At 37.9% G+C, this 25,480-nt stretch overlaps 7 protein-coding genes across 8 annotated transcripts; 5 read left to right on the top strand and 2 right to left on the bottom strand.

Annotated features, from left to right (window-relative positions):
- Positions 1 to 430: 430 nt before the first annotated feature.
- LOC9314084 (ABC transporter G family member 16) lies at positions 431 to 3,171 on the top strand. The gene has a single exon (XM_002877970.2). It carries the CDS (start codon positions 924 to 926, stop codon positions 3,132 to 3,134), a length of 2,211 nt encoding a protein of 736 aa, XP_002878016.1. The 5' UTR covers positions 431 to 923; the 3' UTR covers positions 3,135 to 3,171.
- A 2,165-nt stretch (positions 3,172 to 5,336) lies between these two features.
- Positions 5,337 to 9,881, top strand: LOC9312353 (ribulose-1,5 bisphosphate carboxylase/oxygenase large subunit N-methyltransferase, chloroplastic). Of its 2 annotated transcripts, XM_021025378.1 has the most exons (16): positions 5,452 to 5,543; positions 5,643 to 5,770; positions 5,897 to 5,991; positions 6,456 to 6,519; positions 6,625 to 6,735; positions 6,841 to 6,900; positions 7,164 to 7,271; positions 7,785 to 7,857; positions 7,993 to 8,033; positions 8,117 to 8,197; positions 8,474 to 8,509; positions 8,644 to 8,727; positions 8,871 to 9,004; positions 9,248 to 9,336; positions 9,419 to 9,567; positions 9,650 to 9,881. In XM_021025378.1, the coding sequence occupies exons 2-16, from the start codon at positions 5,768 to 5,770 to the stop codon at positions 9,827 to 9,829; spliced, it is 1,308 nt and encodes a 435-aa protein (XP_020881037.1). In that variant the 5' UTR covers positions 5,452 to 5,543; positions 5,643 to 5,767; the 3' UTR covers positions 9,830 to 9,881. The 2 variants fall into 2 exon arrangements, with proteins under 2 accessions (XP_002878015.1, XP_020881037.1); XM_002877969.2 differs by lacking the exon at positions 5,643 to 5,770 and having other exon boundaries at positions 5,337 to 5,543.
- Positions 9,882 to 10,035: 154 nt separating this feature from the next.
- Positions 10,036 to 13,329, bottom strand: LOC9314083 (macrophage erythroblast attacher). Its single transcript, XM_002876238.2, has 7 exons — positions 12,914 to 13,329; positions 12,286 to 12,480; positions 11,978 to 12,100; positions 11,421 to 11,615; positions 10,972 to 11,105; positions 10,640 to 10,826; positions 10,036 to 10,475 (listed from the first exon to the last, which is right to left on the bottom strand). The coding sequence occupies exons 1-7, from the start codon at positions 13,232 to 13,234 to the stop codon at positions 10,374 to 10,376; spliced, it is 1,257 nt and encodes a 418-aa protein (XP_002876284.1). The 5' UTR covers positions 13,235 to 13,329; the 3' UTR covers positions 10,036 to 10,373.
- A 1,208-nt stretch (positions 13,330 to 14,537) lies between these two features.
- On the top strand, positions 14,538 to 18,724 carry LOC9314082 (testis-specific gene 10 protein). The gene is made up of 5 exons (XM_021025883.1): positions 14,538 to 14,768; positions 15,415 to 15,738; positions 15,877 to 17,770; positions 17,881 to 18,087; positions 18,194 to 18,724. Exons 2-5 carry the CDS (start codon positions 15,455 to 15,457, stop codon positions 18,494 to 18,496), a joined length of 2,688 nt encoding a protein of 895 aa, XP_020881542.1. The 5' UTR covers positions 14,538 to 14,768; positions 15,415 to 15,454; the 3' UTR covers positions 18,497 to 18,724.
- A 526-nt stretch (positions 18,725 to 19,250) lies between these two features.
- LOC9314081 (probable protein phosphatase 2C 48) lies at positions 19,251 to 21,415 on the top strand. Its single transcript, XM_002877967.2, has 3 exons — positions 19,251 to 19,509; positions 19,764 to 20,859; positions 20,980 to 21,415. Exons 2-3 carry the CDS (start codon positions 19,927 to 19,929, stop codon positions 21,199 to 21,201), a joined length of 1,155 nt encoding a protein of 384 aa, XP_002878013.1. The 5' UTR covers positions 19,251 to 19,509; positions 19,764 to 19,926; the 3' UTR covers positions 21,202 to 21,415.
- A 75-nt stretch (positions 21,416 to 21,490) lies between these two features.
- Positions 21,491 to 23,304, top strand: LOC9312352 (glutathione S-transferase L2, chloroplastic). The gene is made up of 9 exons (XM_002877966.2): positions 21,491 to 21,742; positions 21,834 to 21,893; positions 21,988 to 22,048; positions 22,122 to 22,208; positions 22,296 to 22,394; positions 22,476 to 22,578; positions 22,670 to 22,746; positions 22,831 to 22,938; positions 23,040 to 23,304. Exons 1-9 carry the CDS (start codon positions 21,552 to 21,554, stop codon positions 23,136 to 23,138), a joined length of 885 nt encoding a protein of 294 aa, XP_002878012.1. The 5' UTR covers positions 21,491 to 21,551; the 3' UTR covers positions 23,139 to 23,304.
- On the bottom strand, positions 23,205 to 25,305 carry LOC9314080 (CDP-diacylglycerol--glycerol-3-phosphate 3-phosphatidyltransferase 2). Its single transcript, XM_002876237.2, has 6 exons — positions 24,863 to 25,305; positions 24,458 to 24,555; positions 24,299 to 24,349; positions 24,068 to 24,181; positions 23,911 to 23,967; positions 23,205 to 23,821 (listed from the first exon to the last, which is right to left on the bottom strand). Exons 1-6 carry the CDS (start codon positions 25,041 to 25,043, stop codon positions 23,621 to 23,623), a joined length of 702 nt encoding a protein of 233 aa, XP_002876283.1. The 5' UTR covers positions 25,044 to 25,305; the 3' UTR covers positions 23,205 to 23,620.
- Between the last annotated feature and the right edge of the window lie 175 nt (positions 25,306 to 25,480).

Genomic DNA, 25,480 nt, shown 5'->3' with positions numbered 1-25,480 from the left:
TAGCCTGTAACTGTGAAACAAGCAGAGGAAACAAAGACCAAACAAAATACTTTGAGTTTGGTAAAGAAGGTTCCACCGTTACCAACTAAATAATCAAAAGATATGCAGAAAAATAAGTTTGAAATTTTGTGTAGTCTTTCCCAGCAAAAAAGGGGTTTTCTATACTAAGCACAACCAAATTCCCAAATCGAATACAAAGCTACTTTTTCAAATAAAACTTTATAGTATTATACTATTTGGCAGAATTAGTTGGGTTTCCGGAATTATTGCAATTTGCAACTTTTAGGCAGTTATATAAGAAATCGTCTGCGGTCGCGAAAACAAAAGAAAATGTGAATAGTATACATTTGCTTGTGATACAAATAAATCACTATTTCGCTACCAACATTCGAAGAATCGATTAAAAAACAAAAAAAAAAACTAAAATAACATTACTACTTAATTGACCAAACACTATGGGAAACGCAAGAAAGTTCTCATCTCAATCCTATACTAATTATACTTCAGTTAGATCAACACCCTTCACCTAATTCTACATTCTAATAACACTTAATCGCCACATGTCCACCATTTCAACGTATTTAGTATTATCATCACCTTGGAAATTCTTGATTTATCGGTCATCCCATTACCTCTTCCAAATAAGTAAAATTAAATATGAGAAATCCAAAACGCATTTTCCATCCAAACGCTAAAAATATTATTGTCAACAACACAAACCTAACAGATTTCTCATGATGCAACTCATTCAACACATAGAGCCTTCGTGTTCACACACTTACACACGTTACTTCATATATATGAGGCTTATACACTGATACTTGCAAAACAGAGAACAAAGACTAACATTTTGATCATGCAAAGAGTGTTTTAATTTCAAGTGTTAAGCACATCATTTCTCACTTTACGCTCTTTTCTTCTAAATGTCTCGCATACTAGTAGAAGACGATAATGCAACACCGTTTCATTCCATGGAGATTATTAGCTCGTCGTTGACTTTAGGTCAACTTCTCAAGAACGTTAGCGACGTTCGAAAGGTACAAGTCGGTGACGAGACTCCTGTTCATGAATTCTTTGACCGAGACAGTTCATCACTTGACGGAGATGATGATCATCTCATGCGTCCTGTTCCTTTCGTTCTATCTTTCAACAATCTCACTTACAACGTCTCTGTTCGCCGGAAACTTGAGTTTCACGACCTGGTTCCATGGAGGAGGTCATCTTTCTCCAAGACCAAGACACTTCTAGACAATATCTCCGGTGAGACACGTGACGGAGAGATTCTTGCCGTTCTTGGAGCTAGCGGGTCAGGTAAATCCACTCTCATCGACGCTTTAGCGAATCGGATCGCTAAAGGAAGCTTGAAAGGCACGGTAACTCTTAACGGAGAAGCTCTTCAATCTCGGATGCTCAAGGTTATATCAGCGTATGTAATGCAAGACGATCTTCTCTTCCCGATGCTTACAGTAGAAGAAACCTTAATGTTTGCAGCTGAGTTTCGCTTACCAAGAAGCTTGCCTAAATCCAAGAAGAAGCTTCGAGTTCAAGCCCTAATCGACCAGTTAGGGATAAGAAACGCTGCTAAAACAATCATCGGAGATGAAGGGCACCGTGGAATCTCTGGTGGAGAACGAAGGCGAGTCTCAATCGGAATCGACATCATCCACGACCCGATTGTTCTCTTCCTCGATGAACCTACTTCTGGTTTAGATTCCACAAGTGCATTCATGGTGGTTAAAGTGTTGAAGAGAATAGCAGAGAGTGGCAGTATCGTAATAATGTCAATACATCAGCCAAGTCACAGAGTTCTCAGTTTGCTTGATCGTCTTATCTTCTTGTCACGTGGTCACACCGTCTTCAGTGGTTCCCCGGCGAGTCTACCGACCTTTTTCGCCGGATTTGGCAATCCGATACCAGAAAACGAGAATCAAACAGAGTTCGCACTCGATCTCATCAGAGAACTCGAAGGATCCGCTGGGGGAACCAGAGTATTAGTTGAATTCAACAAGAAATGGCAAGAGATGAAAAAACAGAGCAATCCTCAAACCCTAACTCCGCCGGCTTCTCCAAACCCAAATTTAACCCTGAAAGAGGCGATTTCCGCCAGCATAAGCAGAGGTAAACTAGTCTCCGGCGGCGGCGCTGGTTCCTCCGTTATAAACCACGGTGGCGGAACCTTAGCCGTCCCCGCATTCGCGAATCCGTTCTGGATGGAAATCAAAACTCTCACCCAACGCTCAATCCTCAACTCCCGAAGACAACCTGAACTACTCGGAATGCGATTAGCCACCGTAATCGTCACCGGTTTCATCTTAGCCACCGTGTTTTGGCGATTAGACAATTCACCAAAAGGCGTACAAGAGCGGCTAGGGTTCTTCGCATTCGCAATGTCAACAATGTTCTACACTTGCGCCGATGCTCTTCCCGTATTTCTCCAGGAACGTTACATCTTCATGAGAGAAACAGCTTACAACGCATACCGGAGATCCTCCTACGTTCTCTCTCACGCCATTGTTACCTTCCCTTCCCTCATCTTCCTCTCTTTAGCTTTCGCAGTGACGACGTTTTGGGCTGTTGGGCTTGAAGGAGGTCCAATGGGCTTTTTGTTCTATTGCTTAATCATCTTAGCCTCTTTCTGGTCCGGAAGCTCCTTCGTGACCTTCTTATCCGGCGTCGTTCCACATGTGATGTTAGGCTACACGATCGTTGTTGCTATTTTAGCTTACTTTTTGCTTTTCAGTGGCTTCTTCATCAACAGAGATCGAATCCCTAAGTATTGGATTTGGTTTCATTATCTTTCTCTGGTTAAGTATCCGTACGAGGCGGTTCTTCAGAACGAATTCTCGGATCCTACGGAATGTTTTGTGAGAGGTGTTCAGCTTTTCGACAACTCGCCTTTGGGAGAATTGACGTATGGAATGAAGCTGAGGCTTTTGGATTCTGTGAGCCGATCGATTGGGATGAGGATATCTAGCTCTACGTGTTTAACGACGGGTGCTGATATTTTGAAGCAGCAAGGAGTGACGCAGCTTAGTAAATGGAATTGCTTGCTTATCACGGTAGGTTTCGGATTCCTTTTTCGGGTTTTGTTTTACTTGTGTTTGTTACTTGGGAGCAAGAACAAGAGGAGGTAAAAATGAAACGGCTGATGATACTTAAAACCAAAAACTTATATTGTAATTCTTTTTTCATTATTGTAATTCGTTGATTGATTGTGTATTTGAATTGTATTATTCTTAACATGTTGTATTACTTTTGCCATCAATAAAAAATATCATTCTTTAGGATTCGGAAATACAGCAAGCACCTATATATGAATCGCTTTACTCAGAAGATTAGTGCAGTATTTCAAATAGACGCATTGAGATTGTGGAAGCTAATGATGCTGAGAGACTTTGCCTCCACAAGTATATATGCAAAATCTGTATTAACATTTTATTAAACTATAAAGTTTTACTCTCCAAGTTTTAACTCGCCATTTAATCGACATTTTTGCCTAACACTGCAACTATATTCATATACAAATTTACCGTTTATTGATCTTATAACCTAAGGGCATAGCTTTTGCACAAAAAAAAAAAAAAACCCTAAGGGCATAGCTAATTCATGAAATTTTTCAATGAGGAGACACTATAGCTAATTAGCTAGAGGCAAGTAAAACGGATTGAAAACCACCGGTGCCGCCTGAGAATAGCCCGATAGAAGATAGCTTCAAGTCTTCATCTTCTTAACCCGATCTCTTCATTGGAAGCTCCGCCTAAGACCTAGAAAAGGTCCTCTTCATAGTAGTCGGCGAAGATATTACTCCGACAAGAGAGTGGAGTCAAGCTGACGGTGGAACAGGGAAATCAATAGATTGCAAGAGGAAAGTGATTTGAATCCCTGTAGAAAGAGTAACAAAACACAATCCAAACTTAGCCAAGGCTAAGATGGAGATTATTAGATCCGGTGAAACCGGAGAAAGGTCCGACTAAACGGAAAGAGAAATCCGACACAAGGCGGAAAACGTAATATATTACAAAACAAAAAGTCGGCATAGACGCCGGAGTTAGATTCCGGTTAACCAGAAATCACCCTCTCTCTCTGAAAGATAGAAGTGAGATAAGAGGGAGAAGTTTTTTCAAAGCCATTTCACTTTGAATAGTAAAAGTGTCAAAAAATTAAAAAGTAAAATATTGGAAGGCGGGAAAAATGTCATTTTATAGCCCAACTTTCAAATTTTGGCCATTCTATACACTAACTTCATATGTGGCCATTTTAAACATGAAGATATCGTTGGCTAGCCATTTGAACCATAAATATTCGTTGACCAGGCAAAAAAAACTAACCGTTAACAGATTATTTAACATCCGTTAAAACCCGTTAACATCTCCGTTTACCACCCCAAAACGACGTCGTTTTAAAAAAAATATATATATAACAACCCTGGGATTCGAACCTATCTCCCGCAAGGAGAACCTAAGGCTACATAACCAACTAACCTGAAGCGTTTTATTGGTCATTATACACAAACACATATTCTTATATATTCTTAAAGCGGTTCTTCTTCATCTTCAACCTACGAAACAAAACATCTCCATAACCGCCTCCGAATCCGTGTTCTCTCTCGTATGATTCTCTTTCATCCAAACCATATCGTTTTTTTTTTGTTGATTGAATAGATCTCGAATTTGCTAAATTCAATTCATCGGAACCTGTTTCTATGGACACCACTGATGGATTTGTCAAGTCATATGAAATCAGCAACACAAACAGCACTAGTTCTTCGTCGTCTCAGACATGCACCTTCGTTGTCGCAACTGTACGTTATGTATCTGCTCAGCAACTGCTCTCACCAGATCTGATGTATCTATCGTCATCCATGTATATAATTATGTGTTTGTCAATAATAGTCATTAAAACACTCTAGCTTAGTTGGTTTGGTAAGTTTTGTGAGCGCAGGTGGCAGGTTCGAATCCTGGGTATGTTATTTCTTTTTAAAAGACAAAAACGACGTAGTTTTGGGGTGGCTAACAGAGGTGTTAATGGATCTTAACAGATGTTGAATAATCTGTTAACGGTTAGTTTTTTTGGCCTGGTCAACTAATATTTATGGTTCAAATGGCTAGTCAACGCTATCTTCATGTTTAAAATAGCTACATATGAAGTTGGTGTATAGAATAGCCAAAATTTGAAAGTTGGGCTATTAAATGACATTTTTTGGCATTGGAAGGCTTTCTGCAGAATCAATTAAAAATAAACCGATTTATCTGAAGAAACCGAATAAGATTGAACCGCAACAAACCGGACCGAATATTATTCGGTTACTCAGTTTCAGAATATCCCACTGGTCCTGACAAGCGACAGCTCTAGCTGCACAGACACGACTCACGAGTCAGTCATAATACGAGCGGCGGTTGCTCACGCGCAAGCCAATACGGTCGGAGATGCTACTCTGCATTCCGACGGTGAAGTTGTTCGGGTTTCAGCAACGGCGCAATTTTAGCTCCTTAGCGAAGTGTTTCAGTCTCACCGGGAAATCACCTTTAGAGCCCCAAACACAGGTTCGATTTGTGAAAAATTGAGACTTTCATGAAATTTGTCAAATATGTTGCTTGATTATCTCAAGTGTTAAAAGTTTTTTTATGTGTCTCCCTTTCAAGGTTTTATGATACCTGAGTGTAGTTCAAGCGTGTCCCAAGAATTTTTCTGAGTTATGTTTCTCCTTTAATGGTAGCAAATTGATACCAAAGATGAAACCTTTCTGTTCTTTTAGCTTCTTCTATCTATGGTAAACCAACCAAACCGTTGAGTTCTTGATTTTTTGAGCTGATTGATGTAAGAAGATGTTGTCAAGAACTTTTTTTGCCCTCTCTCACAAAAGAGGATTTACCATCTTATCTATTTTAATATTTAGGCCTCTTTGGACAAGGACTTCATACCCTGGTTAGAACGAATTGCTGGAGCAAAGATAACTAACACGCTTTCGATTGGGAAATCCACCTATGGCAGGTGGGTTGGTGATGTTTTGAATAAGATGCATGCGTTTTCTAGTCCATTTTTGAGCCATTGTTTTTCTGTTTACTGTCAATTAGCATGGTTTGTTAGACCCATTAGCTTCCGCTCAATAAATTTATTTATAGTTACCTTGCAATCTGGTATGCTCTTCGCAGTCCAATCAATGTAATGATCAAATCCTTTGTTGATACCTCTGCAGCAGCTTACTTTTATATGACTTGTCTTTATGTTTTTTTAACATGGTTCTGTCTTGTCATCAATAGTTGAAACATTGTACAGATTTGAATCATGTCATTTTGTCTTGTTTAGTTATCTGATTATTCTCCATCCATATGCGAGAAGTTTGTTTATACAGTGATTGTGAGATTAACCAAATTTAATTTCCTACCAGATGCTGTCTCCCGGTGTGATGCTTGTCAAATACACTAACCATTTTTACTATATCAACTTCTGAGCAGGTCACTGTTTGCCTCAAAAGTTATCCATGCCGGAGACTGCATGTTGAAAGTCCCTTTTAATGTGGTATATTACTGTCTACTGAAACGAGCTTTTTCGTTATCATCAGTCTTAAGAAGCATTGAAAATTCTATACATGCCATTTAGTCTAGCTCTAACAGAAATTTTCAGCAAATAACTCCAGATGAGCTGTCCCCGGATATTAGAGTTTCATTGACCGATGAAGTTGGGAATATTGGAAAGCTTGCTGCTGTTCTAATAAGAGAGAAGAAAAAGGGTCAAGTAAGCTAGCATCAACATTTTGGGTAATTGACTTTAAATAAGTCTCCTGTTTCATGTGATTATTGTTTTGGTTTTTACTTGAGTCTCTGATTGTTTTTGATTCAGAAGTCTCGATGGGTCCCTTATATTAGCCGACTTCCTCAACCTGCAGAGATGCACAGCACGGTGAGATTTCACTCTAGACCTAATCGCGGTCAAATGGTCAAGTCTTGAATTTTTGTTTTGGTCACTTCTGGAATGTATATGTGTGTGTGTTTGGCACTAATCTTCTTGAATTTTTGTTTTAGTCACTTCTTATATTTTCCACCTGCTCTTTTCTTTTTCTACCTTTTCCAATATAAGCCTTAGTGCCGTACTGTCAATTTCGTTGCCCATGCTATTTTGGACAATTCAGAATAATTACAATAGTGGTTTTCTTATTCTCTTAGATATTTTGGGGTGAAGATGAGTTCAGCATGATTCGTTGTAGTGCAGTTCACAAGGAAACCGTAAAACAAAAAGCTCAGATAGAAAAGGAATTCTCATTTGTAGCACAGGTAAGTATGTTTTTGTAGTGATCCTGATAAGTGTTGGTTTCTAATGAAAATTCTGATATTTCCCTGCTTTTTTCAGTCTTTCGAACAATTTCTTATACTTCTAGATAAAGAGAGCGTCTACTTTTTTACATCCCTATTTAACATTGTCGCTTCTTAATTTTGTCCCACGATTAGTAAATTATCTTCAGTTGGTAATGGAAATATTGGTTTGTTGGGGTTCCTAATTACTTAAAAGGCCTATGTACCGTTAAGAATAATGTATGAACCCATGAGAAAGGCACACCCATATAGACTACATAATACTCATTTGTATTGATTTTGAATTCACTTCTTCAAGTTTTAAACTCCAGTTCATCACGAGTCTTATCAGAATACTAAGGATACTATGATTATGTCGCTAACCAAGTATGTAGCATACCTATGTGTATGTTTGGTAGATGTATTTCCATGTGTCGATTTTTTTTATCATCTTAGTGAATAAGAGTTCTAAAATTACTTTTTGGTGAGTCTTAGGCATTTAAACAACATTATCCCATGGTGATTGAACGCCCATATTTGGAAGACTTCATGTATGCATATGCTTTAGGTGAGGAAGTTACTTCACAAGTATTCCATTTGGCTCTATATCTGTTTCTTGTGTTACTCAACCATGTACAATCCCTCATAAGGGAGGTTTTATATATTGTGTTGGTCTTACACTGGATAACTTGTTGCTGGACAGTGGGATCTCGTGCGTGGGAAACCTCAAAAGGCATATCTCTGGTATTGTTTTCAATATAGCTCGACATCTTTCCAGTTTACTTATGGGGATTTCTGGTACGATAGATGTTCTGACAATATAACAGATTCCGTTTGCAGACTTCATGAACCATGATGGGCTTTCTGCATCAATCGTTTTGAGCGATGAAGACAATCAACTATCAGAGGTTTACTTTCATTCCTGTTATATAATATTCTTTGTTCTCTTCGTCAAGTGTTTGTGCAAATCTACTTGGTATTCTATCTCACCTCCATTTCTCATATTCGATACATCAACAAGAGTGAATCAACATTAGCATAGTCTTATTGTTATATATGTGGTACAGTCGATCTAGTAAGATGCATGGTTCTTGATTCCGCGTTACTTTCTCTTGACTCTAAAGGCTTGCAACACAGATTGAAACAAGCCAATGGGTTATGATTTCAAGTTTTCAACTTTGCAGGTCACAGCAGATCGTAACTACAGTCCCGGTGATGAGGTAGGATTATAAGACGATGACATTCACTTCTCATAGGATGCATTACTCTTTCTTTTTATTTCTTCTATAGTCGCTTGCTTTTAGAAGAATATTATTTTGGTTGAGACCGAAGCTTTCCAAACATCTCTGTGTAGGTATTCATTAAGTATGGGGAATTCTCAAATGCTACACTCATGTTAGATTTTGGATTTACCGTCCCTTACAACATTCATGACGAGGTTTGTTTTCTATATCATGGCCGTAGCCGTAACAACATTGATCTATAGATGTTGGATTGAAGATGCTACTCACCAACCTTGAATTTGATTGTCATTTGGTTGACGGAATGTGATGTTGAAACTTCGCACTGTCCTTATCTTAGGTTCAAATCCAAATGGATGTACCGAATGATGATCCTCTTCGCGACATGAAGCTGGGACTTCTCCAGACACATCACACTCGAATTGTCAAAGATATCAATATTTTTCACTCGTCTTGTGATACTTTCACAATCAAGTAGGTACTAATGTTTAGTTTTAGAATGTTACCAAGCCAATACAATTTCTTAACTGCTTATACTTATACATATCAATACCCGTACACAAAGAATGGAAACATGGGAGAAGGGTGTAGTAAGAAAGCAGTTAAGAGTGATGTGAATTGTGGGTAGGAAAATACCAATGAACCTTCTTTAGAATTGGTTTTCAGTAACAGAGCTTTTTATATGTATATCTAAGTGTAGTTTTGGTGATCTCTCAGGGAAGTGAAATCTACTTCAGGAAAAGGGAGAGGAATTCCACAATCTCTCCGTGCATTTGCTCGTGTTCTCTGTTGTACCATTCCCCAAGGTGCTCAAATCAAATTAGTCACTCTCTTTTATCATCTTGTGAAACTAATGCCAAAAGTATTAACAGTATAAGTGATTCTCAGAGCTAAATGATTTGTCAAAAGAAGCTGCAAAAAATGATGGCCGACTAGCTCGGCTTCCTTTTAAAGACAGGAGTAGAGAGTTGGAGGCACATAAGATCCTCTTGTCTCATATCAACAGATTAATTGAGGATCATAGTGCTTGCATCAAGGTATGATAGAACGTTTTGCTCAACTAATTACCACACAATGGCCGATAATGTAGGTTTTGAATTTTATTGGGTTCTTTTGCAGGAACTGGAAGAATCTAAATGCTATTTTGTATCACAAAGATTTGCTGTTAGAAGGAAGATGGCAAAAGATCTCCTATACGGTGAGCTTCGTGTTCTGAGATCTGCAGCTGAATGGCTCAATCATTATTGCACAACCTTGTTTTCAGTCACTTCGAAACCGATTTTACAGTCTCTACAATAGCACAATGAATTGAGATATTGGAATGAATAAAAAAGATTAGTGTTACACGTTCCATAACCAAAGCCAACAAACAAAAGAGAAATGATGAATATGTTGGATCAAGGTGGTATCCAAATAGATGAAATTAAACAGATCCAAACCAGATTATACACCTCAAGAGAGAACACTGAATAGTAGAATCGGAACTGTGGTTTGTGAAATGGTAATGGGACAAAAAAATTTACTTTACCGGTTGATTTATACAGGAAATACTATTGGATAAGAAGAAAAACATGAACAAAAATATCAGAGCAAAGCAGGCAAACATGCTTCACCTAAAACCATGTTGACAAGAAAATTGTCATAAGACTGAAATGAAGAAATGGCTTGATATACAAAGGAACGAGCTGTTTCTACTAAGTGATGCAAAGTTTTATCTGTAAGTGCATATACACAAAGACTAGCAATGGAGAAAGTTGGAAATTTCAGTTTCTTTGGCCTTAATACTGACCTCCCAGTCATCCATTGAAAAGGCGACCAAAGTGAGGATTATGCGCATGTGGGTTCATGATATATATGCCTTAACTAACTCCGTGTAGTTGCAGACAAGCCCTGTCCTTGGACATGTTATTGTTCCTCCATTCTTTTCCGCCATTTCCTTGAGAGCCTGCAAGTTCATTACCCATCAAACACATAAAAAAGTAAAACCAACTTATAAATTTTTATGAACTGTATAGGATAGACTGATATCACTGATCTAGCTCAAAACAAAAGATTCTAAGGAGAGAAAAAGAAACGAAAAGCGGAAGTTGTACAAGAACAGAATCAAACCTTGGTGCTGTAGACGTAGCCATTGGGCAGCACTTGTGGTGGGTTCTCTGTGTCCATTAGCTCCTTAGAAATATAGCAAACCAGCTTTGAATGGTGCTGCTTGGAGAATGGTAAAGGCAAAGCTAGCTTCCGGAAGTTCTCTTGTGAGAGCGGGTCCTCTTTGGTACAACCTTCTTCAAAACCATATCTGACTCATGTCAAGGTACAAACGCAAACCACCAGTAAAAATCACATTAAGGTGTCATTTCGAAAAATTACTTTCTGCCACTTTATTTTCAGATGCAGAAAATAGACAATTAAAAACATCAAATTTGATAGAGTTTGATGGATACGGAGTTTTCAGAGCAGACAAGCCTGCTTGTAAGTAGATGTTCAATAAGGGTTCCATCGTCATGCCATATAACTTGCAAAATTCTTGTTTAAACTGATCAACTAAAATATTCCACTGTTGTGGTTCAAACAAAACCTGAGAAAAAAAAGAAAAACAAATCTGTTAGTTGATTAGCCTAAGCAATACATTCAATGATCAATTAAGATTCGGCAAGAGTTGGAAATAACACATTTATTCAGTAACCAATAGAGACGGAAAAGATTACTGAAGCAACCTGGTGTATAAAGAGACAGTGAAATCTATATCCACGTTTTTGGTCCATTTTAGACAAAATCAATTACTCGAAAAGATACAAGTTGAAGCGTCAATTTTTATCATTGAAGAGTCAGGGATTGGCTTTTGAAACAGGGGGTAAAAACAGTTCTATAATCAAAAGAAGGAAAACTTCACCTTATATTTTAAGCATTCTGTAGTACTTTTAAAAGCCAAAGTGGCCAGGACATGCTGCAATTCATTCATATGGGTTGCTCCCCATGATGCCAGATGCTTTCGAGCATACTGGATTGCTTTTTGATAGCTGTCAGCTGTATCAACCCGTACCAACTCGATGAATTCTTGCAGCCTTAGTTGGAACTCAAATTTGCTCTGTTATGAAAAGAACAAGAAATAATTAGCAGTGAACAACATGTCCTCAATATGCCTAAAAAATGTTCTCCTTCTCTTTTTCATGATATGAGGTGAAGAAGGGAAAGCAAATCTTCTGAAAAATTTCATTGAGCAATTATATGAGTATTCAATTATCATGAGATTTCTTCTACGGTTCAACCAATCATTTGGTTTTGGATAGTCTGGTATTATCGTGATCAGAATAATAGGTACATTTATGGCTCGTATTCACGATATGGTTCTCGCAAAAATTGGAAATTTTGGCCAAAACCACGTGGAGTTCATAAAAAATGAAAGTAAATCTTAACCATGAGAGTACGAAGAGCATCATCACCACATACCTTTGACTTTTTCAACCGGGTTTTATTATCAGCACACCATGCCAATGCAGAAGCTACCTCCCTATTTTTAAGGGCGTCAATCACCTTCTTAGCTTCTCGAAATATGTCAATGTCGACAAGGTCCTGAAAAGATGAGATGTTTATTATTGGCAATTCATAGAGATGAAATCAACAAATCCGTTTCACTGCTTATAAAAACGAAACAGCAAAGAATACTTTCTGATATATTAACCATTGCTGGAGACACAGGCACACAGCAATATAGCATAATAATGTTATACAAACAGAGTCAAGAGGATGAGAGATACCAAAATATTGCTGCTTTCTGAAAGCTTTGTAGCAGTCTCGAAATATGACATCCGCAGCATGTAGTCCACAAGAATCCGTTTCAGTTTTGTATTGTTCCATTCAGTAATATTTTCCACATCTACTGAATCCAAATGATCGATGCGAGCACGACATCTCTGGGCTTGCAAATTCTCCACATTGCTCCCTTCTTCCAACTGAAGCACAAAACCAAAAAGTACATAAGCTATGTCATAACCTTGTTACTCCAGAGGATAGAAACCATCCCAAATGATAAAAAATTTGGAAGACAATGCAAATAGTCAGATGGGAAGTTCCCATGAAACAACTCCACTACATTGCATCCCCTTGATCTGATATAATATCAAATTCATCGAGATCCAATGCCTACTGGTAATCTTCTGTAGTAACTAAACGTCTAAGAGATAATTGCCAAAGACAGATACTTTAATTTGATCTCCAAACTCGACAAGAGCAATATCCAAAGATCCAACGAGATCCAAATCTTTTCCAGATAAGTGAAATCATTTAACAAAATCTCAATCAAAACTTTAACCGCTAAATTAATTGATTCAGTTTCGTCTACATAATTTACAACACCGATCACAGAGAGAGAGTCGAAAAATGAACCTTTCGTTTCAGGCCTTGTAATCGAGTAACAAGGCTAGTAAGACGCGAAACGGTGACGTCTTTAGACCAATCGGAATCAGCCAACTCTCCGACGCCGTTAACAATAGTTGAGACCTCTTTCTCGAAAGAACGGTGATTGGTACGGATCGTCTTCTTGTAATGCTCGAAAGGTACACGGAGGAGCTGGTGCTCAAGCTTGAGCGATTCCGTAAATTGATTCGATCTCGAAGACGGGACGACGACCGGCGACGGAGTGATCGTAGCGGTGGATTCCGTCATGACGGCGTCAGAGTTTCCGTTGGTGGCGGAATCGATTTCCATGGCAAGAAAATGGGGAAAGAAGTTAGCACAAAGTTCGCAGAGAGAGTTTAGATTTTGCCTTGTGGTGGTGATCTTGATTGATTGATGATATATGAGAGAAAAACTAAATAAATAGTGCCAGGTGAAACGGCGTCGTTGCTTTGTGGTATTCTGTAGTTAAAACGACAGTGTTTGGTATATTAGCAAAGGTTTGATTTTTGGGCTTTGTCATTTTAGTTTGTCATTCTAGCACCAAAGTTTGATCCATGACTAGTTCTGGATACAACAACTTGATTAAATAATAGTCTAGGCTTCTCAATATTTCTCGAAAGAGACTCGAATCTTTTTCTTTGGCTTGACCTTCAAAATTTTAGGTCTAAAATATGGATCAAAGTACCAAGGCAAAAAAAAAAAACACAGTTTAACACGTTATGCATATTAATAAATTTCATATGTCAAAAACTATATATAGATAATAATTTTATATATAGAAAACAGAATTATAGATATATGATGTCAGATTTTTATCTAAAGATAACCCATTACTTCTTTTGTATGTTATTCAATTTGTTTACGGCAACTACGTGTCGAAATAATATATTGTGTTGTTTAAATACTCTGTACTATTGTCAAACAAAAAGAAGAAAAAATAAATCGTACAAGTAAAATGAGAAATAATTTTATTATTTTTGTTAATTTTTCTATTTTTATACCAAATTTGAAATTATTTAGTTAATTATGAGTGTGCATAGTTGGTAAGTGATATATACCTTTGCGGTCTCAAATATTATCAATCACAAAAACGGTATCATCAAACAAACAGTTCTTATCGTAATCACTTTAGAGTATATCATAATTATTGCTATGAAAATCTTTACACAGTTCAATCACCACCACTCAAACCTGTATATTTTGCTATAGTTATCTCACCAACTAAACTACATTTGTAATTTACAAGTTTGTTGCAATGTTGTCACTCGTTGATCACTATTACTCCTTCCGTTTCATTTTACTTGTCGTTTTAGAGTTAAAATTTTGTTTCATAATAGTTGTCGTTTTAGGTTTTCGATGCAAATGTTTTGTGAAAATTCCAGTTTTATCCCTACTGTTTTAATGTTTCGGACAATGATTTTTTTTATAAAATATATTAATAAAGGGTAAAACAGAAAATTTAATGTTTTTCTTAATATGTGTGAAAAAAACCTTAAACGACAACTAAAACGAAACGGAGGGAGTATATGTTAGTGAAAAACAAATGATTTTAGCCACGCTCCTCCAAAGTCCAAATGGCTCTATCCGCGCAATGAAAGATTTAAAAGGTTACCAGAAATACCCTCCACTGGATACTCTATTTACATTTTCACACCACCAATAAAGATTTTGGAGCCGTTTTGTTCTTTTGGATTCTTCGTCGTCAACGACACTCTCACACTTCTTGTACTCTCCGTTTAGATCAAATCGACGTTATCTAACGCTGTTAATAAATCTGCGTTTCATTTCTCTGTTCGAATTTTCGGATTATCTCGTTTCCGATTTGCAAAATCGCTGTTTTATGGTAAGTTCATAAATCCTGAAGATCTTCTCTTTTGAAATTTTGAAAATTTCTTTTTGTTTCTTTTGTTTTCTTTAAAGCATATTGTATCGTCAAAAAAATGTTGTCGCCTTGCAGTCTTTTTTTTTTTCAATTTTCCGACGAGAGTAGAGTTGGATTTTCTGGCGACGAAATCGATTTAGATCGTTCAAAGAGAGAGCTTTTTTTTTTGTTTTTTGTTGTGTTCAAGTAATCTCGCCGAACATTCTCTTTATCAATTTCTCCGCAACTAGGTTTCAGGTTCGATTCGTGTCTTGATTCGGGTTTTGATTCGTCTCTAGGGTTTATGCTTAGTGTAGTTTGGTCTTTTATTTTAGGCCTGACTCGATGTTTACTATGATCAAGTCTTGAGTTTCTGAATCTCTGAGTAGAGTAATAGTTGATCATCTCGATTCTTAGATCATCTACGCTGTTTTCCATTTCTTTTGTTGAATTGGTTTATCTTTCATCGAGCAAATTGTTTCTAAGATTCACTTGGAACAACTATTCTTTTGGAGATTGAAAGAATTTGCTGCAAAATGTCAAATTTTCCTAGTTTAGTACAGGAGATCAGTGTAATTTATATCTATCTTTCAATCTATTGATTTGCTTTTATATGTTTTGATTGCAGCTGCAGTTGTGGTAGCATCTTCTTTTGATTGGAGAAAACAATGAAAAAGCTCTTTTTTTTTAGATCTTCTGGTAATGGAACTGATAAACAGGTTCACTGCGAAAAAGCAGCGGATAGTAAGATGAAAACCCAAGCTAGTAGTCAGGCTGAACAAGAATTCGATAGTCCTAAGTCACAGGGTCACGTTTCTGGTGGTCCAGCTCTTAGACGAAGCCTTTCATGGTCCTCGGCAGGTTTCCTTTTTGATAAGTTTGGAGAAACTTCCAAGAATGAACTAACTAGTGCTACTAAAAGCCAGGATAGGCGGCGCAATCATTCATCTCGGTATGCTTTTGGCCTTTCTTCATTCTTATGAGATTGTTAATCAACAGTTCTCAATTGTTTTGATGATATTCTATAAAAAAAAATTGCTATCTTGGTTCGATATTTTGATTAAACAATGTAATGAATACTGTGTGCCAGATGCTTCACTCCAGAAAGACAAGTTAGAGAAAGGCAGTGTGAAGCAGACAAGTTTCAACATGATTCATCCGGGAGTTCATCATCTTGTTCTAGTAATGTCTCTAGTAAAGTTCTGGACCGTTATATTGATGGAGAAGAGCATTTGGAACCGTGCAAGCAAAAGAGTAATTCTTCACAAAGTGGTGTTTCTGGGAGTATAAACCGAAGGAGGCTTCCACCCCGGGTTCAGTGGACAGTCCCGACATCACCATCAGACACCTCCAATGAGAAACGAAAGTCCCAGTCATTTAGAGAAGCTAAAGGCACCCGTTTACGTTTCTCTTCTGCTGATTGTGTGGAAAATGGGTTGAGGCATGGATCGCCTCGTTCGCTTGCAAGAAATGTCATTGAAAGACTCTCTCAGACTCATGGCAAGTCAAAGGGTTCAAACCACGAACCCATCACAATTCAAGATGTCTATGGTGGATCCCTTAATAGAACTTTTGACTCGAGCTCAGACATTCCCGCTAATGTTTCACTAGCTGAACATTATGAACCTGTGAACGAGTATTATGCGCAGGACTATGGAGGGAACCAGCAAAATTGTATACGTGGTAAGAACGCGTATAAGTGTATGGAAGACGATATTGACTCCGAGCTAGAAATGAAAATTAAAGAAGCTGAGAAGAGAGCAAAATTGTTTTCTGCAGAATTGGAGCAGCAGAGATGCCTTTCAGACTGTGACTTCGATGTTTCATCTTTGGTCGGGGCAATTAGAAAACTGGAAGATGAGAGGCTCCACTTGGCATTTGAGAATGTAAATCTCTTACGGTCCCAAATGGTTGAGAGGGCTTCTGCCAGGGAAGAAATCAGATGGTTGAAGTCAGATTGGGACTTGCATATACAGAGACTAGAAAAGGAGAAGAGCGAGTTGCAGGCTGGATTGGAGAAAGAGCTTGATAGAAGATCAGGTGAGTGGACGTCAAAGCTCGAAAAATTCCAGCTTGAAGAGAAGAAACTCCGAGAGCGTGTCAGAGAGCTTGCTGAGCATAATGTCTCACTCCAGAGAGAACTATCGGCTTTCCATGAAAATGAGACAGAGAACAAAGACATGATAACACATTTGGAGGGAAGAGTTGCTGAGCTGACCGTGACAGCAGATGAATTGCATGAAGAGAACACTTATGTTAAACAAACTCTCTCCCAGTTACAAGAGAGTTATGAAGGTGCTACAGAAGATCTTGATTTCTTGAGAAGAAACTTTGAAGAGAAGGATCAAGAATGCAGGGAGTTGCACAAATCTGTTACAAAGTTTCTCAGAACTTGCAAAGAACAAGGGAAGACAATCGAGGGACTTCGAGATGGTGTTTCCGAGGAGGGTAAGAAGCAACCGTCAGAGAAATTAGACCAGTTGGTCAAGAAATTGCAGGTCGAGCAGATAAGGTTGACAGGGATCGAGCTTTCACTTAGAAGGGAAGTAGAATCAATGAAGCTTGAAACTGACTCTCTTCGTCATGAGAATATCTGTCTACTGAATCGATTGAAAGGGAATGGTCAAGAAATAGACAGTACGACCCTTAAGCTAGAGAATGAGTTGAAGATGCGTGTCTGCTACTTGCAAGACCAAGGACTGTCAATGTTAAATGAGAGCAGCCAGCTGTGTTACAAGTTACTGAAGTTCATCAAAGGGAAATTAACTCAGCTTCCTGAAACCTATCAGGATAAGAATTCAGTGAAGGACGGATTAAGTGAGCAGTTTATGATTGAGTCTGAAATGAAAGTCCGTGGTATAAGGCGCGGAACTGAAAACCTGAAGAGGAGTTTGCAAACGGTGACCAGTGTGGTAGCTTCGAATTCAGAATCGTCTTCCTCAAGTACTGGTAGGCCTAGGGAACAAAGAAACCAATCAGTTGAAGTGAGTTTCCAAGAATATGTCCATTTCTTAATATCTCTATAGTATTTTTCATGTATGTCCGATTTGCTTTACAGTAATATGTGGCTAATGTATAGCCCAATCTCATGTAGGAAACCCTGCGAGCCGAACTGAGTGCTGAGACCCTAATCACAAGTTTATTGCGGGAGAAACTGTATTCAAAGGAACAGGAAATTGAACAGCTCCAAGCAGAAGTAGCAGCAGCAGTACGAGGTAATGAGATTCTGAGAAGTGAGGTCCAAAGCAGTTTAGACAACCTATCTGTTACGACCCACGAATTAAAAGACTTCAAGCATCAGGTATTGCAAAACAAGAATAACACACATCCCATATCTGTTTTTGTGGCTCTTGATATAAAGAAACTCTTCCCAAGATGTAACTTTACGCTGATCTTTCTGACATCAGATGTTGAAGAAGGAGGAAAGCATAAACCGGCTCGAAAGCAATCTCCAGGAAGCGGCGAAAGAAATGGCGAGGCTGAACGCGCTATTGTCAAAAGTGTCTAGTGAAAGAGACGAGATATGGAGAGATTTGAAACAATGCTGTGAGAAAAACATGCTTTTGAACTCAGAGAACGAGACATTGAAAGGGATGGTAGATAAATTGGAGGAGAAGGTATTAGAGAAAGAAGGAGAGATAACAATACTACAAGATACAATCGGAAGCAAGCATCTGAATCTCCTCTCAAGTCCTGATTTCTTGGTATAAGGGTCTTTTCTTTATAATTTGGTTTCTTTTACACCTTTATCATTCTTTCTTAGATGATATGTCAATTCTTTGGGGATTATAGAGATATGATTTTATCTTCTTTTATTTTTCTTTTTCTTTTGGATTGCTTATCTCAAAGCTGGATTCTCTAGTTTCAGATTTGTACTTACAAAGGGCTTATAAACTTGGGTGAAATTTATGAGAAAGAAAGTTTGTCATTTGACTCAATCCTATTCAATGAAATCTTGGTCAGCCATTTGTTCAAAATGAGACTAGCAATGCTTTTAGTTAAACATAAAACCATTTTATTTTTACTATCTTCAAAAATTTATCTGGTATTTTTACTTTTTCACTAAATAAAAGATAAAATTAGATACACTTTTTTTCACTAAATGGCAATTGTTAAAATGTAAGATGAATTTTTGTTTTAGGGATATCAATTATTTAGAGAAAATAATATTAAAATTGTTAATTCAAAAAAAAAATTTAACAGTAAATGATTTTCAATATTTTGAACCTATAAATATGATTTAACTTTTTCACTATAGTTAGTCATTTTTATTTCTGAACAAGTTTGACATAGCTAATCTAAGAAATATATATGTTAGATGATATTTTCATAAAAAAAATAGAAGTGTTATTAAATGTTGCAAAAAAAGTCAAACCGTTAAAAGTCAAAAAAGAAATGGAGAGACAGGTAGAGAAAATAAAATAAAATATAAATTTACCAAAAAAAAAAAAAACACCATAAACACGATGACCGCGACTATCGCAACTTTCTCTCTCTAAAGAAACCAAATCCAACGTCTCCGTCTCTTCTTCAAACGCGTCTTCTTCTCTATTTTAACCCTTTTTCATCTACTCTTTCGCTTTTTATAGGTTTGATTTGTATTAGTAATCTTCTTGCTAATCTTTTCCCTCATTGATCTGAAATCGAATGATGGATTATTATTCTACACCAAGCTTTTGAAAAAGGAACCCTATTTCTTTCATCTAATCCTCGATTTCATCAGGTATTTCAATGTTTTCTTTGACCAAATCATTTTTTAATCAGATTGATTGGTCAAAGTTGAAACCTTTAGATTCCCATGTGGATGGAGTTATTCAAAGTTTTCTTCTTTAACCAAAATTTGTTTCTCCAGATACTTGTTATCAGATTGATGGGTTAAAAGTTGAAATCTTTAGATTCCTATGTTGGGAAATTTGGAGACTTTATCGTTTTTTTCTAGATTACTAAATGTTTTGTTTTTATTTGTGTGGAATGCAGATTAATGTTGTTTACATTTGTGAATGCGTGTTTGAATTCTGAATCCTGGGTTTGTGGAGTTGGAATTGAGTCTGACAAGAAGATTGGGTCTCATAATATAGTTATAAGCACTGATTTGATGAACGATTTGATAGCTGGTTCTTTTGGTTGAGACATGTGAATTATGGTATCTACAACATTTAGGAGAATTGTATCGCCTTGTTGGAGACCTTTTGGTATTGGAGAAGATTCGAGTCCTGGTAGTGATGATGCTAATGGCCGTCTCGATGGTCTCTTGTGGTACAAAGCTTCTGGGAACCACATCACTGGAGAGTTTTCTATGGCAGTGGTTCAAGCTAACAACCTTCTTGAGGATCATAGCCAGTTAGAATCTGGTCCTATTAGTTTGCATGATTCTGGACCTGAGGCAACTTTTGTTGGTGTTTATGATGGTCATGGAGGTCCCGAGGCTGCTCGGTTTGTAAACGATAGGCTCTTTTATAACATCAAGAGGTATACGTCAGAACAGCGAGGGATATCACCTGATGTTATCACCAGAGGGTTTGTCGCAACAGAGGAGGAGTTTCTCGGTTTAGTGCAGGAGCAATGGAAGAACAAGCCGCAGATTGCTTCTGTGGGAGCTTGTTGTTTGGTGGGTATTGTTTGTAATGGATTGTTGTATGTTGCAAACGCAGGAGATTCCCGGGTTGTGTTAGGGAAAGTCGCGAATCCGTTTAAAGAGATGAAAGCTGTTCAGCTATCGTCAGAGCATAATGCTAGTATTGAATCTGTGAGAGAGGAGTTACGTTTGCTGCATCCAGATGATCCGAATATCGTTGTCTTGAAACACAAAGTTTGGCGTGTTAAAGGGATTATACAGGTTTCAAGATCCATTGGTGACGCATACCTTAAAAGAGCGGAATTTAATCAAGAACCGCTATTGCCTAAGTTTAGGGTTCCAGAACGTTTTGAGAAGCCGATTATGAGAGCAGAACCGACTATAACAGTTCATAAGATTCACCCGGAAGATCAGTTTCTTATATTTGCCTCGGATGGTTTATGGGAGCATCTAAGCAACCAGGAGGCCGTTGATATTGTCAATTCTTGCCCACGCAATGTAAGACTTTTCACATCACTCTTCTTGAATCCATTTTGCAATTCGATTCAAGTTTTGGGTTTTGTCTGGTTTGAGTAGTTTTGTTGTTTGTTGAAATGTGGTGTCTTCTTGATTCTTCAGGGTGTGGCTCGGAAGTTAGTGAAAGCTGCATTACAAGAAGCAGCAAAGAAGAGAGAGATGAGATATTCGGATTTGGAGAAGATAGAACGTGGCATCCGGCGACACTTTCACGACGATATAACCGTTATTGTTGTCTTCCTCCACGCAACAAACTTCGCCACTCGAACTCCGATCTCTGTCAAAGGAGGTGGTCTCCTCTCAGCCCATAATGCCCTTTTATAGATCATTTTTTTCCTTATTTGAACCAGAATTTGATTTTGTTTGCTTCTTTTGTTACAAATTGTGTGAAAATTTTACTTCTTTAATTATTTCCTGAACAAAAAGTGTAAATTTCCTCTCATTTTTTCTCAAATCTCATTGTATTTTCTGTTTTACGAAATCGTGGAACAGAATCGAACCGAATTTTATCAATGCGAATTTGAACCGAGTTTCAATCTATACCGAATTTTAACCGAAATAAAATCTTATTCTATCCGAATCGAACCAAACCGGAACTTGTGGCAGCCAAATTCAGTGGAAACCATTTTCCCGGAAAATCCTTTTGGGAGCTGAGAAAGTGAAAGCTGTGAGGTATGAGTGTGGGACTGAAAGTAAGCGTGTGCTTATATCCATCGCTTACGTTATCCGCTAGAGATTTCTCTCCTCCTTCCTCATCATATCTCTATCTTGATCGGAAAATTCTCCGGCCATGCTCCGGGAAGCGGTGGTGCAAATCCAATGGGAAACGTAGAACCGAACCAATATTGGCTATTGTAGATTCAAGGTAATCAAATATGTCTTTCCTTCTCTCAGAGGGATTACCAAATTTTGTTTTATTATTGAAAGGTTCTTGTGTGCTGGTGGTTAATTTTCAGTCGAGTACCGGAGCTTGATTCTTCTTCAGAACCAGTTCAAGTGTTCGATGGATCAACAAGGTTTGTTTTTTTTTTAAATGCTTTTTTTGGTCTTCATTTCTGGAGATATTAGAGAAGTTGTTGATGAACAAATTTTGGTCTTTGTGATTTGAAGGTTGTACATATCTTACACTTGCCCATTTGCTCAGCGTGCGTGGATTGCTCGCAACTACAAGGTTGCATTTTGAATCATTCTTATCGATGATACTATGTATCTAGATCAATTTCTTATGTTGCTTGTTTGTGCAGGGTCTGCAAAACAAGATAGAACTTGTACCGATTGATCTTAAAAACAGGCCTGCTTGGTATAAGGAGAAAGTTTACTCAGCTAACAAGGTGTGAACTTTTCTTTTTTAATGCATATATATATATATATATGAAAGGATTTAGAGTTATGTGTGTTTTGTTCTATGTTGTATGCAGGTGCCTGCATTAGAGCACAATAACCGAGTATTGGGAGAGAGCCTTGACCTGATTAAGTACATTGACAGTAATTTCGAAGGGCCTTCACTTACACCCGATGTGAGTATCGATGACTTCTTTGATTTGTTGAGCTCTATTTAACACATTAAGTGAACCTATACTTAGAACCTATAACAACAGGGTTTAGAGAAGCAAGTAGTAGCTGATGAGTTACTCTCCTACACTGACTCATTCTCCAAGGCTGTGAGATCAACATTAAACGGCACTGACAGTAATGCAGCAGGTGATTTAGAAGATGAAGTTGTTATCTTCCTTCTGTGTTTGCAGAAACATTATTTTGCCAAGTGTATGAATCTTGTTTTCCATTTCTTCAGATGCTGCATTTGATTACATCGAGCAGGCTCTGACCAAATTCAATGAAGGGCCTTTCTTCCTTGGCCAATTTAGTTTGGTATTACCGATTATATTTTCACTCAATATGTTAAACCCATATCAACTCTTGATGCTGAGACAAAAATAGTGTTTATATCTATAGGTTGATGTTGCATATGCTCCATTCATAGAGAGATTTCAGCTTATCTTAAGTCACGTGATGAATGTGGATATCAAATCTGGTCGGCCTAACCTTGCCCTTTGGATTCAGGTTAAGCTATTACCTTGAAATTTGTATCTATCTTTCATTATAAGGCTAAATAAATCTTCACATACACATGCTAATCTCTGGTTCTTTGCCTTTTTGTGCAGGAGATGAACAAGATCGAAGCTTACACCGAAACCCGTCAAGATCCACAAGAGCTAGTTGAAAGATACAAGAGACGAGTCCAAGCAGAAGCACGTCTCTAACCAGATGGTTATCTGGATTTCTCCATTTACAAGGGGTTCAGAAGAGTCAAATGGGAAGAGATATTGTAACCAAAGTTTTTTTTTATATATATTAAATTGTATCGGTAAAAGCATCTACATGACAGGCAACAACTGTTTTCATTTATCTCACAGTTCATGAGTCCAACTAGAACCAAATTGCACCAGCTGCTTTTCCGTCATTGCCCATAAGATCGTGCTTGCTGCTTCATTAAAATTCAGTGCTAGCCGAGGAGCAACGCGATTCAGAGATATTATACAAAACCAAACCAAGCTGAATACGACCCTAGTGCCCAAAGTTGAAAAACAGAACTAAAGCATCATATAAGAGTCTTATAGTGCTTGCCCAGCTAATTTCATTTGTATCCAGAGAGAAATTAGTCAGGAAATGTCCCTGAGCAAATCTTCCCTTCTATGTGTATATACTGAATGCAAAAACCCAGAAAAAGAGTTTTTTTTTGTTGCTACTTCTTTAGCAGTACTCTCCATATCTTCCTCATATAAACAACTAAAGACCATATAGAGAGCCCTGCAGATACATAGAGCAACCCAATACCCGACGGTAATAGTCTCTCAAAACTGCTATCCCGGCTTGCAAGAAGTAAGGTTAACGCTATCATCTGCGTTGCGGTTTTCCACTTTCCCAAGCTATTTACAGCAACAGCCTAGCAACATCAATGCCATTTCCATGATTAAGTAAGGAACACTTACGAAAAAAGATCCAAGAGAATGCACATGATGGTGAAAACTTTACCTCTGAAAGCTTGCCGTTTTGAGATGCAGCCCATTCTCTTACTGCAGACATAGTAATCTACAGTGAAAAGTATACGACTAGTTTAGAACAGAGAGCTGATAAGTGTACCTTACTTCATGGTATATTATTAGAATACAGTCAACTTTCTGCATCTTACCTCTCTACCAATGATGGCGATTGAGGGTACTGTCACTAACCATGGAACTGGTCCTAAGACAACGGCGACCATTGGTTTAGTGCACAACAATATCAATGTAGCTGCTACCATAAGCTGCATACCAATGACACAAATCAGTAGAATGATAAAAATCATTCCTTTTTTACTTCAGCAAGGCTTGAGATGAAGAAAAGATAAACAGGAAAGGTAGCTAAGAACAGGGTCTCTCACCTTATCCGCCACTGGATCCAAAAAAGCACCAAATGCAGAACCTAATCTCATCTGAAAAGGCACATCTCACCGTTAAGCTTACCATTTCAAGTGTGGTAAGAGGAATCCACAGAAGTCTAACTATGCAGAAGAACATGAAAAGGTAAAGAAAGAAGTTACCTTCCGAGCAATATATCCATCAAGCCAATCTGTGATGGCTGCTGCAATAAAAATACTTGTTGTAGCAGTTTTTCCCCACCAGCAATCAACGTAAAAGGCTACATTTTAAAAACAAAGGAGATGATGAAGATAATGCAATGGGAGGAGATACAATCAAAATCAGGAATTGAACATCAAAAGATCCGATTCAGATTAATTAAAGGAGTGGTAACAAGTGAAGTACACATAGCAATAAGCTCAATTCAAAAAAAGTTTTCTAATTTCTCGAATTCAATCCAACAAAACTCTGATCTGAGAAAAATCACAATTGCATCTTCGTTTAGATCTGATGATTAGAATCATATCACAATGACTCCAACCAGAATTCAGAGTCGAAAAACCATAAACAAAAAAAAGCAAACGTACTCGCGACGAGAATCGGAACGGCAGCTACACGGCCAAGGGTTAATACGGTAGGCAATGTAATCACTTTAGAAGATAGCTGTGTCGGTGAAGGCAATGGCGCCGAATGACGTTTACGGAGCAAAGAATCTTTGCCACCACCGAAACTGTTCTGATCCACCGTCACGGTGTCTTCTTCACCCATATCCTCCACAAGAGCTGATCTGTAAATTTGACGATCCGCGTTACTCCGACGAAGAAGAGGAAGAGATGAAACACGAGGGGCGGTGGCGACACCGACCTGAATCCGGAACCCTAAGCCTTTATGGGAGACACACAACGGCCAATAATAATGCAGCTTGGAGAGACGCTAACGTGCGCTAACTATGAAAATAAGCGAGCTAGGTGCGTAACGTGCGCCGAAAATCGTCGAGATGGATTGACGATTGTTAATGAAGCAAATGGCACGTTTTGGGCCTTCTTTTAATTCTTGGCTGATTTTGATTTTATCTACTGTATGTGCTAAAATGTAATAAAAATCTTCTTTCTATGGTTGCATGAATCATATCATATATAGGTACTAATCTCAACTTATCCTGTTCGATTGAGACATCACTTTGATAGATCTTGAACACCCATTCG

The sequence above is a fragment of the Arabidopsis lyrata genome (genome assembly GCF_000004255.2).
Source record: "Arabidopsis lyrata subsp. lyrata unplaced genomic scaffold ARALYscaffold_5, whole genome shotgun sequence".
Taxonomy (NCBI): Eukaryota; Viridiplantae; Streptophyta; class Magnoliopsida; order Brassicales; family Brassicaceae; genus Arabidopsis; species Arabidopsis lyrata.
This window is presented reverse-complemented; position numbering and strand designations above follow the sequence as displayed.